General features: G+C 42.7%; 1 protein-coding gene across 1 annotated transcript; it reads right to left on the bottom strand.

Moving 5' to 3' along the window:
• Positions 1-1,374: 1,374 nt before the first annotated feature.
• Positions 1,375-18,187, bottom strand: ZBTB34 (zinc finger and BTB domain containing 34). Its single transcript, XM_069474678.1, has 2 exons — positions 18,145-18,187; positions 1,375-2,899 (listed from the first exon to the last, which is right to left on the bottom strand). The coding sequence occupies exon 2, from the start codon at positions 2,887-2,889 to the stop codon at positions 1,375-1,377; it is 1,515 nt and encodes a 504-aa protein (XP_069330779.1). The 5' UTR covers positions 2,890-2,899; positions 18,145-18,187.
• Between the last annotated feature and the right edge of the window lie 832 nt (positions 18,188-19,019).

Raw genomic sequence — 19,019 nt, 5'->3', positions numbered from 1 at the left:
AAGACATTTAACATAAAAATAGCACCACATGACCAAAAAAATGGTGACACACACAGATTTGGTGACACACTGAGTATCTCAGAGGGCTTTTTAACTGTTGGTTCTTTAAGCAGGAAACACTGAGAGAGTGGGGGAGCCACTGAGGCTCTCATTAGCACACACAATACTAAGATAGATATATTGCTTGCAATTCCCGTAGAGTATAGCTTTACAAAAAATACAAATTCCAAGTTCTGCAGTTTCCGTGGGAACTGCATGTAGAAAAAGTTGCTGTGCACCTGAACTGGCTGTTTGAAAAGAGAAAGGGCAAAACAAAAAACAAAAACCAGAAAACCCACAACACTGCTTGGAGAATTTTGTAGACAAAACTACAAATCCCTTTCCTTTAGTGTGAGTACTAACTCATGGTAGAGAGTGATTTGATTTAGTTACCTGGTATGTATGTTTCTACAGTACGGAATGAAGGTAGATTTGTAGGCCAGTAAAACCCTTGAAAACCACTGCTCCTTTGGGGTTGGGTAATATAACACTACACTATGTAAAAAGGTCAGCACCACAGGTCATCCAGCTTACCTGCTGGACAACGAACAAAAATTCCAAACGGTTTCCAACTAGAGTTGAAGAAATTTTATGGCATTTGGTTTATGTACTTGTTATGAAGCACAGCTATGAACACTGTGATTTGCTTTGCTTGCTTTTGGACACAATGATTAATATATATGAAAACCACTAACATTCTTTTGTAAGGGAAATGAAGGGGGAAAACCCTAACATATTAGGTAGGGATGAGACAGAGTCAAAAGCCCTGTTCACATTGTATTAAATTATATATTCCTCTTACATTCACCTCAACCAGAATAAAATCAAATTTGATAATGTATATATACTATATATAATAATCATTTTATTATATATATATATATATATATATAAATTGTCTAACTACCCCCTAAAAGGAATTTTAAATTAGAAAAGGTTACCCATTTGTATCAGCTGACGGCACCCTAGTCTCTCTCCATGGAAATGCGCTGCTGCCAGCACACACAATGAGAGAGAGATGCCTCTTGGCAGAGAATGGAGGGTCAACCAGTTAGCTAAATTACTGGCAGATTTTGGATTAAGAGTTCAGCCAAAGAGGAATACTGTCAGCCTGTGTTTTCCCTGGATGCGTTGCCCTTCATGCTTTGAGCTCCTTCGGGGAAGGAAGACAGGGGAAAGGATAAACACAATGAAGTGTTCCATCCAGAAACTTTAGAAAAACTGCCAAGAGACCAAGAGATTTCCAGATGGTTGAGAAAACCAAAGATTACAACAAAGCAAATCACAAATATGCATTGATTAATGTGCTTTGTTTGGGTGCACTTCTTTACCATCTTAATCGGGAGCATCAGACACTGTGTGAATTTCCATCCGGGAATCTAGGGCCATCTCCGAGGCCGATGCATCATTTTCTAGTTTCTGTTCCACATACACATCTGTTCTCTCCGGGGACTCAATGCGACTCCTGACTTCAGCAACACCGGGGTGGTTTTTCCGCAGGTGCTGGTTGAGGGTACCTTGGAATGGAAAGCACTTCCCACAGATCTCACAGCGGAATGGTTTATCATCAGTATGGCCCCGGATGTGGTACTCCAGTTGGTCTTTCCGTGTGTACTTCTTTCCACAGAACTTGCACACAAAGGGGGTGATTCCCATATGGAGTCGCATGTGCCTGTCGAGGCTTCCTTTCTGGTTGAAGGACTTTCCACAATAAATACAGATCAACCTCTCATTGTATGGGTACCAATGACCTCTCGCACTCCTCTCCCGGGGACTGCTCTCATACCCAGGGTTGTTCATCATGGCTTCACTGTCAGACCCTTGCACCAGGCCCTGCAGATCACTATGCAGGTGGACAGACAAAGCCCGCTTCTGGCGGGCACGCCCTCCTCGGAAACAGCTCAGCATGGACCTAGATGGGCTGGAATTACTCAAACTTCCAAAAGCGTCTGATACACTGGTTGGCTGCGAGGCTGCTTGAGAGTAGGAATATGCATGCTGGAGCACAGAACCATAGGAGCCCACGTTCACTGCCACAACTTGTTCCCCGTCAACCATCTCGGTGTGGTACCCATCATCACCCAGGGACGAGCTGTCAGAACAGCTGGGCCGGTCGGACTTCTCCATCTTCACTTTCACCTCGGTGATCTGGCTCTCCCTTACCAGCAGATCCCCTTGCTCCTGGTCCCCCTCTATCTGAATCTCGTACTCAGAAACGCTCCCACTGCTCCCGCGGTCTGAGTGCCCCTCCTCCTGTAAGCGGCTGCGCAAAGCTTTGCTGGGGGTTGTCTCCATCCGGAGATCACCGCTTGCAGTGGGCTGCCGTCCCTGAGAGCAATATGGAGGGGAGATCTCAACTGGGTTGGCAAAGAAGCTGCTGTCTTTCACTCCATTACGACTCTCAGGATTCTCTTCAGCACCGACGGTAACAGAGTCAACATCTCCAACACTGATTTTCGAATGGATGCTCTCCAGGATCTGCGTGCACTTGTCAATGACACACTGCATCTGAAGAAAGCTGGCCGCAGTCAGGAAACTGACAACATCCTTCAGCTGCAAGGACATTCTTCCAGTGTAACAAAAAGAAAGCAACTGCTCAAACACATTGGGATTTTTAATCACTGATATTGACAAGCCACTCATGGTACTTAATGCTGAATGGTCCCGGAAATATGGGGAGCTGGCAGCAAGGACTGCTTTGTGGGCTCGGAACGGCTGACCCTGAATGTGGACAATGATGTCACATAGTTTCCCTTGCAGGCGGAGTTCGTTTAGCTGGCTCAGAACGGTGCTGCTGTACTCGGGCACATCAAACTGAATAAAACTGCTGCTGTCCATTTCTACTGACATGAAGCGTACTCTGTGGAAAGAGAGAGTTTTCATAATTCACCAAGGACTCCTCACTAAGTGCAAGTGGCATAAATACAAGCTTACAACAACAATACCATTGTAGCTATTGTACCTCCTCTTATTTTTACAGTCATGCTTCAGTTAATGTACCTAAAGCCAAATAACTTAATGATCAATTAGCCTAGTATCTATCATAATTACCTAACATTCATCTTGATCAAAAGCAAAATATTTAACACACAGTAGGGCTATTTTAGCTCTGATTGAGAAATTGGTATTCTTTTAGGAAAAATATTTCCCTGCTTCACCTACTTTTGAGGATTTGAAGTACTTTGTAAAAAATTATTAAATGCACCTAAAGAATGTTCTGCTCTATTTGTATATTTCTAACTGATATTTTTCAAGTATAGAGCACATTAGATACAGTGAATGGAGTAAAGCCTTTTTAGTATTATTATCTTGATTTGCATTTGTTTCCTTTCAGCTCTGCACCCCTTTATATCCTTTTTGGGATGGTAATTCAGAGATTTACAATGCTCAGTCCCTTTCAGTGAAGAGCTATTTTTAGACAATAGGAGTAAAAAGAGTGATGGACACACCAAAAGTGCACCATCCTCCCTAGTGCTCACAGCCCTGGCACACGGAGGACAAGTTTCCTTCCTCTTGCCTGGAGCCTGAAGCACTGGATTGCTGAAACTACTACTGAAGTACATTCAGCCCAGGCTCCATTCTCTGACCAAAACATAACAAATCTAGATCTAACCATTATATTTTAGATTTAAAAACCCAACCAATAGAAATTTAAACACCTCTTATATAATATTAAATCAGAGAAAATAAACAAGGAATAAAACTACCTAGAAAATGAGAAAACTCGCATAAAATCTGCAACAGGAAGGATTCAGGAGTGAAGTTTACTTATGTCTTCAACTTACTTGAGAATGTATCTCCAAAAAAGAGATGAATGGAGACGTGATAAAGCAAATATAGCAAAAAGTTAACAACTGCAGAGTCTGGAGATGGTAGGTACTTGGGTATTCACTGTAAAATTCTCTCAGCTTTTCTGTATGTTTGAAATTTTTCATAATGAAATGTTGGGGGTTTTGAAAAAACAACAACAAAAAACTGTTAACAGGGAAGGTCAGTGCTTTAAAAGATTTTATCAGTAAACAATAAATACTAAAAATAAATGAAATGACTCAACGCAAGAGGTCAGAAAAGGAATAATAAATGAAAACGCAAAGGGAGTAGGAAAATAATACAGAACAATAGTACATAATCACAGCAAAAGTCTTTAAATGTTAAGACAAGACAATGTGCAACTAAATCTAAGACTCCTGCAGGAAAGGATCAATCAGTTAGTGTGACTACATCATATCAGAATTTTTTTTATCACGTCAAAATTTGAGTTAAAACATTTTAGTCAAAGAGGAATACTGTGCCCTTATTTATCCTAGATTTATGATTGAAATCAATTTGAAATCTGTATGGAATGAACATATTTTTAGGATAACATAAATTGGCAGAACTAAGTAAGAAACAGAAGTGCCAAGGCACAAATGATCTTCAGGCCGTTCACACTGTTCTAGATGCATGTAAAAACATTTAAAGCATCTCAGTTCATATGGCACAAATCTGATACCAGAAGATGACAAACAGCATAAAGAAGAAAACTGTCTACTTCATTTAAGTAAATAGATTTTAAAGTCCTAAGAGAAATTCTAGCGAATACAAACTATTAAAAGGATAATATTATGACCAAGAAGGGCTGCTTCACAAATGTTAGGGTGTCCACATGTTAGGAAACAAGACAAATATAATTCGTAACATCAGTAAGTCAAAGGAACAAAAAACATATAACCATATGACCCACATGACCAAAATCACTACTATGCCAAAAATGCATTTGCGAAAGTTAAGTGCCCTTTCAGAGTGAGGAAAAAAAATATTCAATAAGCTAGAAACAAAACAATACTTTCTTAATACAATAAACATTACCTACTGCAAACCAATGGCAACATTATCCTTAAAAGGGAAATATTATGTCTGCATTTCCCAAAATGTACTTAGTAGAACACAAACCTATGAGCTACCCCAATATCCTTACCTCCTAGGGATTAAAAAACACGTTAGCATGATAACGCATCTGACAAGTCCTGCAGACAAGAATTCTGTTGAACTCAGCAGTTCCGCAAACTCATTTAATGGTGAACTCTTCTCTCAAGGTACACATCTTAATATTCTAAAGAATTAGTGTTCCCTGGAGCACATTCTAGTAAACGCTTTGGTAAAGGCATTCCCATCAATGCCTGGGAAGATACACAAGGTTGTCTGCCATCACTGTTCTTCCTTAACATTGTTCTGGAACTTCTAGCCAAAGCAACAAGACAAGAGAAAATTAAGGCACATGGCCATTAAAAGAAAGGAGACAAAATTACTATTACATGCAGACAATTTACATAGAAAACACAAGAGATCACTTGAAAAATCTGTTAGAATCAGGATCTAGTAAGTGGAGGGTTTTTAAAAAATTGTACATAAAAAACAGGTAAGATAATGACAACAAAATACAACCAACAATAAAGCAACGAAACTATAAACTATCTGGGGGAGGGAGGCTGGGGGCGGTGGCTCACACCTGTAATCCCAGCACTTTGGGAGGCCAGGTGGGAGGACTGCCAGAACTGGAGGTTACAGGGAGCTCTGATAGCACCACGGCACTCCAGTCTGGGCAACAAAGAGAGAGCCTGTTTCTAAAAAAATAAATAAATAAAAATAAAATATCTGAGAGGGCGATAAACTGAAAACATGGTCAAAAATAAGAAAAATATACTACTTTATAAGGACAAAAAACCATGTCTAAATGAAGAGATAAACCATGCTTCTGACAGGAAGATTCAATGCTATAAAGACAGATAATTTCCCTCCAAATTGATGTATAAACATAATGCAGCCCGATGGAGTATTTTCTAGAAGCTTGACAAAATGATATTAAAATTCACCTAGTACATTGCTGTCCAATAGAAATATAAGCTACCACATGTGTAATTTAATGCTTTCTAGATTTTTTAAAAGTAAAAAAAAAATTATTTTACCCTATATCTAAAATATTACCATGCAGCATATAATCAATATTAGAAAGCTATGAGATATTTTAAATTCATTTTTTCATACTAAGTCTTAGAAATCTCATTTGTATTTTACACATAGCATGTGTCAATTTGGACTACCCACATTTTAAGTGTTCAATAGCCTCATGTGGCCAGTGCTAGCAAACTGGACAGTGAAAACCTAGAGGAATAAATACTGAAGAAATTTTAGAGAAACAAAAATACAGCCAAACCTATATCTGTATGTTATAAATTAAAATGTATGATTAGGCTATAATTCATTTGGTAAGTGTGTACTGAATGTCCGACACTAGGCATCCAGGGGAGTTGTCATTCTCTCGTCATAAATCATAGTAAGAGCTAGGAGATCTTTCACAATCGGGAGTGGTGAGAGAAAGGCGCTGAACAAACACTATTTCAAATGAGACCTCCAGGCTGAGTGATGGTTAGCCAGATACTTGTGGGTGCTGGGGGTGCTGCAGGGAAACTGTCCAGACAGAGGGCATCACATGTACAGTCAGGAAGGAAGGATGTGCTGGAAGTGTCCTGGCACAGCAGGGACAAGGAAGGAGGGGAAGGGCAGAGGCCACATAAGGCTGTCAAGGTAGGCAGGAATCAGACTGAGACGGCCTTGTAGGCCACTTCAAATCCGTAAGAAAGGAAGAATTATTGAAATAGATGCTGCTTAGAGAATTTGAATAAAGTTAGATCCCTTCCTCACAGAAGACCCCAAAATAACCTCTAAAAATGTCTTAGCATACAAAGATAGATACTAGAAAAAATATAGGTTTAACTATAGAAATAAAACTTTTATACATCTAAAAATACCTTTTAGCAAAAAAAGATAGAAACAAATTATAAAAAATCCTTACAAGATACACAGTAGAGCAGTATAAGATTCTTGCAAACCAATAAAAGCCAAATATAACAATTAAAAATGGGCAAAGACTAAGATTAGATGCTTTAAAAAAGAAATAAAAAATAGTCTTTAAACATAGAGAAAAAAATCTTCACAACTTCATCAGTAAACACATAAAAATTAACATGAAACACAATACTTTCTTAAATTGACAAAACTTAAAAAAAAAAATTCAACTCAAGTGGTCAAATGTTACCTATTCATTACAGCATTTTCATAACACAAGGTGTGTAAAAAGTGACTTTTGGAATGAAAAGGCACAAGGAATGTGGGTTCAGGCTTTTTACAGGTGTGGACTCCTGGGCAAAAACCAGTAGAGAAAGGAAAGCAGTAGAGCATTTCTGAAATAGGATGTAGGACTGAACACAGTTCCTAATGAGGTTTCCTCCTCCTCTGTGTGGTTTTTTCTCTTCTTCTCAGAGAAGTGGAGAGCTACACTTGAAAGAAAATCACTGGGAGAAATGAAACACCATGATTAACACCTAAGAGAGGGATTCCATTTTTCTGCAAAATGAGAAAGGAAGTGCTTCGCTTTCCTCTCCCTTGCATTAACACTTCCTTTTGACAGTGACAATGAGATTCAAAGACTCCTCCCTAGAGCTGCTAACAAGAAACACTCTGGAATAAGAAGCTTCTGAATGACTGGCACATAGTGACCCTACAGTTAATTTCAGTCCTAGACACATGACCAGGCTAAAGAGAGCAAAACACACAATCAATCACAAGTTCTACACCTGATGAGCAGATTTATCAGGTCCAGTGGTCCTGAGATAGAGGAGGCCAGAACCTCTTGTAGGGACATCAAGTTCAAATATGATCCCCCACCCCTCCGTATAGGCGGTTTCCCAACATAGGCTACTGATTGGTTTCTTGCAAGTCTTGATTTCTCCCCCACACGGAATGTCAGTGGGCCTAAAACTAAGTAACATTCATTTTTCTTTTTTTTTCTTAACACAGTTCACATTCAACTCTCTCAGGTGAGTAACATTAATTTTTAATTAATTTTATCTTTCAAATATAATGTATGCATATGGCAGAACTTCAAATCATAGAACAGAAAAATATAAAATGAACACCAAAACTCTCCCCAAGCCCCAGCTCCTCTTCCCAAAGATAATCACTGGTAGGAGCGTTTGGGTGTTCTTTCAGAGAAAATTTTAAACATCTATCAGCATAAACTGTTCTGTGTACTGCTCTAAGGAAATGTATTTAATATACCTTAAAATCTTTCCATAGCAGCACATACTCATCAATCTCATTTTTTCCAACTTCATAGCATTCCATGGATGGCTGTGTCACAGTGTACTTAACAATTCCCAGTTTACATCAAAAACAGGGAACAATTTAAATAAGCATTACAAACACAGAATAGCTACATATGTTATACACATCTTGGTTTTCTTTTGTAAGTAAATCTGTAGCCTCAACTCCTAGCAGAGAGATTAGTAGGGTTAGCTTTTCATTTCAGCTGATAACTTCAAAGTACCCTCTAAAAGGTGGCAGCAACTATCCTTTCACCAGCAGAACAGGGAAGGGCCTGCCCCCCCATAATTGACAGTAGGTAACCTTTTCACATTTGCCACGCAGATAGGTGAAGAATGGTACCTCATTGTTTTGATGTGTATTTTTTAATTATAAATGAAGTTGATATCTTTTCTCATGTTTAACGGCGATTTGTCTTAAGTTTGTCTTTGAACTGCATATTCACATCCTTTGCCCATATTTGCCTTTTTTATTGAATTGTCAGAGCTCTTTGCAAATTAAGGAAATTAGCCTTTTGTCATATGTGCTGCAAGTATTAGATTTAATTGCAATCACTAAATGGCATACTGACTGGGAATTTAAATTATTTTTACTACATTTATAGGAAATACTCATTCAATATCAATCTCCTGCATACACAAAACCAGAGGGAATTCAAAGATGAGTAAGAGTCCCAGTCTTGCAGTTTGACACAGGCTTAATGCAGATTCCTCCCCACTCAGAGAGATATGGGAATGGAATTCATTTTTGATAATGCAGAGTAGTGATTTATATTAGTTTTTCATTTAGATTAAGTTTGCAGCTGCTTCAGAAAACAATAATGAATTTGATTATTACACTCACTAAAAACATCAGAATCAGTATTCTTTAATTCAGCAGATTAATCATAGGTCTTTCTGCCACATTAGGCAAAAAACCACGCACAAACCAGACATTTACATTGCAGCATTTTCATTTAAAAAACAAGCACACATACTGGATGTTTTTCTTTGGTACCATTAATACTTACTTTAACAATACTTATTTTGTTTTCATTTCTAAAATCTATACTCTGGATAAGAATGTGAAATACTTCTTTTGAAAAAGACATGGAGAGGACTTCACTGAAATGGTCTGTTGGGAAGTTCAAAATTGTCAGTTCCTTAAACTTCACAGGCCTCTTCTGCTCACTCAATCAAAGGGAAGACAATCTTCCTGCTCTTTTAATTTCTTACCTTAGAATTCTTATTTTCTTATAAAGAAAGAATAGCTTCACACCCATGGAAGCAGCTTTCACCTCACACACAGCCTCTGCGTGACCACTGGAAGGAGCACCCCCAACGTGGGCAGTCCCATTCTCCGCTTCCACACGCCCAGCTCCCACACCCACCAGCCTCAGCAACTGTAAAAGGGGACGACTGTCCCCTCCCACCACACCTCTCAGCCTTCCCCCTTTACTTGGGGAAGTCCCTCCACCTCCACCACCACCACCATCGGTAGCCACCACTTACTGAATGCATGACGTCTGCCAGCCAGGTTGTAATGGCTTAGCAGGCATTATGTCTCCGAATCCTCTAGACCTTTCCCCATAAGACAGGTGCAATTACCCCCATTTTAGAGATGGGGAAACTGAGCCTCCAAGAGGATGACTTTCCCAGGACTGTTTTGCAGTCTGCCCACCTAGGCCCCTACACAGGGGGACAGAATAGCTGGGCCAGAGGAAGGAGGTAAGAAGGAGCTGAGGAAAAGGCAGGAGAAGCAAGCTTGTCCTAGGTGACATTTCTGCCCTAGGGAGGTGGGCAGGGAAAGGGGTGGGGACGGCAATAGGGGCAAACATCCTCCTATTGCTGTCCAGGCTGGAAGAGGGCAAATGAGGGCATTTTAATAATACCCATCAAAATTACAAATGCACACCTCCTGTGACCAAGCAATTTCAGCCTAAGGAATTTACTATAGCCCCCTCTTTCTAGATCAAAAATCTCCCTCTTTTCTAGATAAAATCACCAGTAGGACTATGAGCAGAAACAAAGTCCCAGGTTGCCCCCCCAGCTGAAGTGTATTATGCCTTCCATATCCACAGCTATTACCCCTTTTTCCCCCTCAGAGCCCCTTACCCTGGCTCATTTTACCTGTTATAGACAAAAAGCTAACTGTTTATGCTAAAGTCTCAATTAATTAGAAACCACAGATCTAGGGCTCAAGTAAACTAGTCCTTTTGGTGTTTGAAGGTGAAAGTCTCAGAGAGCAGATGCTGCCAAGACAACACAGGGTTCAGCCCAAGTTCAAAAGAACGCAAAGTAACACTGAGACGGAGGTTCTGAGGGCGAGAGCAAACTGCAAGGGGCTACCTAAGACTGACCTCGCAGCGAGCAAGCCGAGTCTGAAAGCCCCGGAGGACAGCACACAGGGAAGCTGAGCCAGCAAGGTGAGCACAGGGGAAAGCAAGCAGCTTCGGGAAGAAAACAGACACAGGCAGTGGAGTTACAGCTCACTGGGCAAGCGGAGGAGGGAGGCCACTCACACAGTGAGGCACTGTGGGCACAGCTACAGGGGGAGCGCTGGCGGCCTGTAAATTACCATTCGAGCCAGCCTGGGCCACGCCTCCCACAGACCTGAAGTGAAAAGTGAAGGAGAGGGCTCTAGAAACAAACACACATGCATGCTCTGAAAAGAAAAATAAGGTCCGATGCAAGACCAAATGACAACAAGCGAAGTAAGCTATTTGAAATCTGCAAGGTCCCATTCCAAAAGCTACAGAACACATCCGCTGAACCCATGCAATCAGGACAAAACACTGCTCTGAAATGCACCAAACAACGGAATGATACACCTCATCTAGATTCCAAAGCTTTCTAAGAATAAAACACACTTTACCTGAAGGAGCTTTGGAACAAAAAGCCACTCTGCAAAGACGGGGAAAGCAGGAGACCATCATCTCACATTCACTGGTGATGCTGAGAAGGTGAACGGAAACCAGGGACTAGAGCCCCAGCTCTTCCTCTCCTCCCTGCTCCGGCAAGAAGGCAATGAAGGCCCTTACAGATGACAGCACTACAGGGTCACATAAAATGAAATGCCCATCAGTGGAAAACAGCTCCTCGAGCTTTCAAAGGTATTGCATGTTCACCGATTTCTCGCAAAGCACCAGGGAATGTATGGAGAATCTTATTTTCCATTTAATTACATTATATTTTTATGCCAGTATTTTTATAAAACTTGATGACAAAAAAATAACTAAAAGAAAACATGCGTGAATTTATTATAATTGACATAAAGGCCTTTCTAAGCATGACATAAATCCCAGAAGCCCCACAGGCAAAGACAAATAAATATGACAACATAAAAGTATATGACAAAAAAACCCCAAAAAACCCTCTTCCCAAAAAGCCAAAAGATAAATGACATATTGAGGGAAAATATATCCATATTTGACAAAGGACTATTTTCCAAATTTCTTAATTTATAAATCAAGTTAGGCTAACACAAAAAAACTCTATGGAAGAGTGGGCAAAGGATATAAACAGTTAAAAAAAAAAAGAAAAATGACAAAAAAAATATGAAAAGATGTTTGATGTTTAACTTTATTCATGATTAAAGACATCTGAATTACAAAAATAATGAGATACCATTTTTAACCTAACAGCCATGCACACGTTTTAAAAGAGCTGGCAAGCATAATCCCAAGGGATAATTGACAATATCTATTGAAGGTATTTACCTTTTGGTCCACAAGTAATGGCTAGGAATTGAGCCTACAAATACACAGTACTTACAAAAGTACATTACGGTATGTGTAACAAGGATGTCCATTAAGCACTTTTCTTTGCTATAGGAAAAACAAAAACCACCACCCCAAAAGGAGACTGGTTTTTAAAGAAATGAAATGCTATGCAGCCATTAAAAAGAACAGATAGATTTGTAAGCTTTAATATGGAAAGAGCTCTGTGATTTAGCCAAAAACAGCAAGACGTATGTATGTATGTATGTGATTCCCTTCATGTACATTTCGTACAAGAATAGCTATATACTGCTGTATTGATTCTGGAAGGAATCGCATGATACTATTAATGGCAGTCACTTTTGGGAAGAAGGACTAAAAACTGGGGAGAGGGAAGGGAAATTTTTTTATTACATAGCTGTATTGTTCTCACTAAAAGTTTTTTTTAAGACATGTAGGCTTTTACCTAAATATATATGTTTTAAACCAATGAATCTAGAGGAGAAAGATGGGCTGCAAATGTATAATTATTATATCAAGCAGACAGTTACAGAGGCAGAAACAAAGAACTATGAAGAATAATAAGACTGATTACTTTTGACCAAAAAGATTTTTTAAAAATCAAAATAGAACAACGAAAAACTTCATGGTGGAAGATATTTTTGAACAGGGTCTTGCATTTCAAATGAAACAGAAAGAATAGTCCAGACAGAAGGAATGGCAGGAGCAGAGCAGAGCGAAATGTACAGCATCTGAGGTGTAGTGAGCAGTACAGAGGGGCCAGGACTCAGGGACAGGGAGGGACAGGGAAAAGGGAGGCCACAGTTGGAAGGCAGAGGGCTGTGGACACTCGGTTAGAGAACTCAAACTGAATCCTGGTGGTAGCCAACGTGAACATGAGTCCTAAGAAGGAATCAACAGCACCTGGAGACTGAGGCATGCTACCCACTCTGGGAGGCAAGTTAGCTCAGCCAGGACAAGAGCAGTTTAGGTTGCTCACTGGGTAGTGGGAAATATGGGGCTGGAGCTGAGAGAAACATGAGACCTGGAAATACTGACTTGTACTAACTGAGGACCAAAAACTGTACTAATTGAGGATCACTGTGGTAAGATGAGGTTACTCAGGGGGAGAAAACAGAAAAGAAATGGCTGAGAACAAGAAAGGTATATGCTCCTATAAGAAGTACGGTAACATAGTATCTGGTGAAGAGGGTAACATCCACAGCTAGCCCTCTCCTAAAACATCATTTCCACTGACTTCATCTTAATTAAATTCTGCATCATGCGTTCTGTTAAACTAGGAGAAAACTGAACAAAGGAAAATAGTGACATACTCTCACACTGCTGACCCATTCTGAAGAGAACCTAAAGATGAGAAGGGACTCCTAAATGTTACCTGGGCAAAACACGCATGTGTTGAAATCCCCTCTGCAACATTCTTGGGTACAGCCCTGAAACTATCTCCCCATGACAACCAGAACAAAAGTAAAAGTGTGTAAAACTAAGCAGTTAGAGACGGGGTACCCTTGTGAGCCTCCCACTGCTGCTGAGCTTTCACACTCTGGGTGGTGAGCTCCCTGAGGGCAGGGCTGTGCCCAGCGCCCAGCAGCGTGTCTGGCACAGGCAGGCTCTCAGTACATGTCAGCTGCTGCAACCGAAATGGAGCTGGGGGCTCAAAATTCATAGACTGCCACCATAGCCGCACCCTCAGCTCTCAACTTTTCCTTCTGAAGACCCCAGAGATGTAGGATGGTCTCTGCCAACAGGCAAAATCTAACAAGGTAACTTATTCCCACCTAACCTATAAACACTCTAATTTGCTCCACAATATGTTACACTTTGTTTAAAAATACCCAGTTACACTTCCAAGAAAAGAAAGTTACAAATTTGGAAGTTGTTTAAGGCAACAGGAGGTACCTATTATTCTCAATCAAGATGCTCAAGGTTTCAAACCCAGATTTGCACCTGCTGGCTTTAGTCACTTGCTGATACCTGAGGCACAGCTCAAACTAGGCTTTCTCCAGCAGGCACTGGAAACCTGAAGATCCCTAACTTTCATTCAAATACAAAAAGTCATTGAAAAGACCACAGATTGAAGCACTGGAGACGAAAGGCATGGTAACAGCAGTAACAACTACATAAAAATAACTTTTCTAGGTATTTCTGCCTGGGTCTAGATTAAAACTAAAATTGAGCTGTCATGAGTTACAATCTAATCCTTTAGAAAGCAGTAGCCAAATAACACCAGGGCTGCATGAAACATTCTGGTGCTACTGAAACCCAATGCAAGAAAAAAAAAAAAATAAATAAAATGGCATTCTGTGATGGATATTCATGAAGCACTCATCCTAATTTAAAAGAAAACAAGTTTAGAGTTCTTACTGCATTAATTCATGTGAGCCTGAAAGAACATTTTTATCCAAACTGTTACATTTCCTACCAAGGCGTTAACATTCTCCAGGTCTGCTCAGATACACTAATTCTGAGAGGGTGCAATTTGTCTTTTAGTTAATGCAAAACATCATCAGAAGCTTCTTCTGAGTCTTCTAAGCAGGAGAGGAACAGCCTCTTTAACTTTACTAAGAATGCTAAGGTCTAACAGTTACCGAGCTCCTGCTGTGCACGATATGCTGAGCAAGCTCTCTACCTGCTCACTAAATCTTCAACACAACACTGAGATGGAGGCTGCAATTAACCCCATTCTACAGATGAGGAAACAAACTCTGAGAGACTAAGAAACTTTCCCAAGGTCACTCAGCTAATGACTGGCTGAGCCAGGCTTTGGACCTAGATTTGTCAGTCTCCAGAGTCACAGCTCATCTCCTTTAAGAGTAAGATTTTAATCCAGGGATACCAGTGAGATGCAGGGTTTTTATTGGTGCTGGATTCTTCCTGATCAACTCCAAGTGGAAAGAGAATTCTCACTGAAGGATGTACTATCACACAAATACAGTCAGGCTGGTTTTGACATGGTAATAATTAAGGGGTTACAATATGTGGTACTTCTGAGTAGTTTGCAGCCATTTCTCTGCAAAAGGTCCATTCTTTTTACTTCTGTCAGTGAAGTAGGCAAAAAGATGATTCAAATTCTAATCATGAATTGTAAGGATTTGTTTCAGATAAAAGAAAAAGCTTTCTTAAGACAAAGAACTCAAAATAAAAATATTAAAGAGTAGCATCTTATCTGCCTACTGCTGGCATTTCAGGGGCACTGGACCTGGAAAATACATTAAGTCCCGCCTCTTACAACAAAAGGATTAGAAAAGCTCACCTTGAACTGCATTCTTCCATGAGGTTTTCCATGCCATCAACATCAACCAGAAAATAAGCATTAGAAATTTAACTGCATACAGTTGATGACCTTCACTAAGCTAAATTCAGCAGTTTGTCAGCTACGAGACATTAAATGGACACAATTAAGAAGCTTGAAAAACATTAATCAGAACTTAAACTAAAGTAACATGAAAATTAATGGGAATAAAACATAATGATGGCATTCTAGATGCATGCTACTGACACTGCTGACAAGTGCTTCAACTGGAAGGCAAAGGTGGGACAAAGAGACATGCAGAAATCCATACCTCAGGGATACACACAGTTCAGCCACCTAGCATTTCTCCACCTTGATAAATGGACACCCAATAACAATAATGATGATGAAAATGTATTAAGCAGTCACTAGGTGCTGCAAATTTTGATACTTCCTTTGTATACCATTTTCATTTTAAAACTCATAGCAACCCTATGAAATGGATCTTACTATCCCCTATACTACAAATAAGAAAATGGAGGCTCAGAGACATTAGACAAATTGCTCAAGTTCACACAGCCAGTAAATAGTCTTGCTGGGATTCAAAATCAGGTCTGATTCCAAAGCTGATGTTCTTTCCCCACAGCCACTAACTGAAGAATTACATGGCTTTTTTCTTTTCCCATGATCCGAAGTAAACATTTTAAAGTCTCAAAGATTTGTGCTTTCTGCTCCACCTTGAATAGCAACATTATTAGTTATATATGACAGAAAAAAACTGATAAGCAATAACAGCTTCTCCTTAAAAAAAAACAAAGTGGTTTACCAACAAAAATCAGGAAGTATTTGAGTACCTAAAAGTCTAGCTCCAGTATTAGATACTGTAAGGGCTCTGGAAGTATTAAGATACAATGCTCTCAAAAAAAACCCCTCCCACTCCAGTTGGGACAAGAACAAGTTCCACAACCAAGGAACGAGCAAGTGCTAAATCCAAGTGCCACAAAGGCATGGGGGTAGGGCAGTCAGGGAACACCCTCTGGAGGAAGTACATCTTCAGCAGGGGCTTGAAGGAAGTGAAATGGAGAATTTGCACAGAGAAGAAAAAGGAGGCCAGTACTTCAGTAGGGGAAACAACAAGAGCAAAGCCCAAAAGGCAGTAATTAATAAACTCCCTTCTGCAGGGGACAGAGGTAAAGAAGGAGAAGCAGGGAATAAGGTTCAGGTAGGTGGAGTGGACCAAACCAAGGAGAGTCTTCAAAAGACAGGGTGACAATGGATGGACACAACGTGGCAGGCAAGAGGATACACTCAGCTTTGAATGGTGGGTGTAAGTGCCATGGCCTTCTAGCTAATCTCCTTCCTGGCCTCTGGCCTCTCCCTTCCTGGTCTGGCAACTGAACTACCCCTTGTCTCCTATGGCCCACCAACACCTTTAGCATAGTTTCAACTTTGGCCTAGTGTTCAAGTTCTTTCAGGAACTAGTCCCAACCAATCTTTCCTCCCACTCCCCTCCCATATGAACCCTTCTCCTCCAGGAGACCAGTCTATTCACTAACTCCGTGTGATCACTGGGCCTGATTCCTCTTTTCCTATCTGAATCCTACTCATCCTTTAACACCCAGCTCAAATCCCGCCCCCGCACTAAGCCCTCCCTGACCACTAGGCCTACAGTGACCTTCTTAATTCTATAGCACACAGCCTTGTCCCATCAAAATTACCTTTTTGCAGGTAATATCTCAGCCCCCAATGTAAAGCTGTTTGGAGACTGTAAGTGTGCTTTCCACTACTTTCCTCCACAACATGGAACAGCATCTTGACATCTAAGAAGCAAGCAAGCACTCAACTATTTTTTGACTTCCTATAGTAAGTTTGGCGTTAGCATAAAGGAAGGAGGGGGGAGGGGGAAACCTCTGGAGTCAGAGACCCGCTAAAAAGCTGTTGCAATAATCCAGATGTGAAGCAAACAGGGCCTGGACTAGGGAACAAAGAGAAAATGAGCAAATATAAACAACAAAAAATGCAGCATACAAAAACTCAGCAGAATGTGATTAACTCCTACTAGGGACAAAAGCAAGGACGAATGATAATTAAGGTAAGGTTTAGAAAACACTTCTTGGAATCATTTTAAAGCCTGTCTGAAACAAAGTGTGTTAAGTGGCTAAGAAAGTCCACATTGGCAAAGTCTTCAGTGAAACTGACCAGAACCAGAGACAGCCCTTCCAATTTCAGACACACACGGAATGGCAGAGCTGGAAGGGACCTTAGAGAGCTAATCTAAACCCTCAGTGATCTCATGGGGAAACTGAGGCCCTAGGTGCTAGAGGCTTGCTGAAAGCCTCAGGGCAGACTCCCAGTCAGTGCCCCTCTAAAAGCACAGCCGCTTAGCCTAGAAGGGCACTGTTTACACCCCCAGATCAGCCCCAGCCCAGCCCTCCGTAATGGCAGGACCAACTAAGCGCAAGAGTGACCATTGAGACGTCCGGGGCCAAGCACAACGCATAGCCGCTGCCTGTTTACCTGGAGAAAAGCTGTCGCGTGAAGCAGCGGTTCCCTTGCAGCCACCCACAGGGCCAACCCCCCCGGCCGGGCCCGACCGTCCAGGGGACTCAACCATCTGGCCCCCCACGTACAAAAACGAGCGCTCCCAGGGCAAGGGGCCCGGAAGCTGGGGAGCCCGAGACGCCCGGGGCGGAGGCTGGAGAGCTCGGGGCAGCCGCCCGAGCGCGACCCTCGGCCGGGCCAGCGGCGACCGGACTCCAGAGTCGAGTGCAGTTGGCCCCTCGGGGGCGCGCTCCTGGCCCCAGCAGGTGCCCAGGGCCTCCCGACCCCGCCCGGCCTCGGCTCCGGCCCGCGCCGGCCGCCCGCCCACCGCCGGCCCGCGAAACTGACCAGGCGCGGAGGCGCCCGCCCCGCCGCGCCCAGAGGGAGCCGGACAGCGGTCCCGGAGCTGCCCCCGGCCCCGCCGCCCCGTCCGTGCCTCGCCCGCTGCTCGCCGCCCCCGGCCAGCGTGCCTCACCTGCCCAGAGCGCCGCGCTCACATCGCCCGCCCGCGGCGCCCCCTCCGCCGCCGCCGGCGCCAGGCCCGTCCCCGCCGCTCCGGCTGCCGCCCCAGCCCGCGCCCCCCGCCCCCGGAAGCGCTTCGCGGCCCCGCCCCCTCGGCGCCCGCGCTTCCGGCCAGGCGCGGACCGGAGCGGCGGTAGTACGGCCGGGCTTCTCGTTGGGGTTTGGGATTCTGAGTCCCGCCCGGTCCTCGTCTCAAAGCCTCGCCACGGACGAGCCGGCGAGCTGCAAACTTGGTCTCCACTCCAAAGTCCCGGCTTCGCAAGTGGCGGCGGCTCGGGGAACCGCGGCCTTCCGCCCGCGTTCTCCTCGGCGCCCCCTGCTGGCAGGAGGAGGACTGCGCAGCGGGGCGCGCCCCAGGGTCCCCGGGAGCGGAACCAGTGGAAGACCGGGACGCCTGACCCACCGGCACTGGGGGCTGCCCCCAGCCCTTGTCTTCCGAGACCCTCACTCCTGCAGCTCTTTGGGCGCCTGCCACTCACCCGACCCATGCCTGGCGGGGGAGCTGGAGGCAGTAAGGTGCAGTGGTTACCAGCAGGGGCCTGGGAACCTGCCATACCCGGTCACTTAACGTACTACCTCGTGCAGGTTTTCTCTCCCTCAAAATGGAGATGAAAACTCCCAACTCGGAGTTTTTAAAACTCCAGTCAGAGAGCAGGCCTTAAAAATGTGCATTTCTAGAGACACCCTAATCTTCACACCCTGGGGTGGGAGTGCGAGCCTCACCCAGCATTTTCCTCTCAGTTTCAGATGCGTTTAGTAACCTTTAAAGAGCTTCCCTTTGCCTTTTGGTGGACTCCTCAGTAGTTGTGGCAGAAGTTTATTTTCCTT

The sequence above is a fragment of the Eulemur rufifrons genome, chromosome 7 (genome assembly GCF_041146395.1).
Source record: "Eulemur rufifrons isolate Redbay chromosome 7, OSU_ERuf_1, whole genome shotgun sequence".
In the NCBI taxonomy this organism is placed as follows: domain Eukaryota; kingdom Metazoa; phylum Chordata; class Mammalia; order Primates; family Lemuridae; genus Eulemur; species Eulemur rufifrons.
The sequence above is the reverse complement of the archived record's forward strand: the minus strand, read 5'-3'. Positions and strand labels throughout refer to the sequence as shown.

Excerpts from the sequence above, each read along its gene's own strand:
- ZBTB34 (XM_069474678.1), bottom strand. The coding sequence starts at position 2,889 with ATGTCAGTAGAAATGGACAGCAGCAGTTTTATTCAGTTTGATGTGCCC.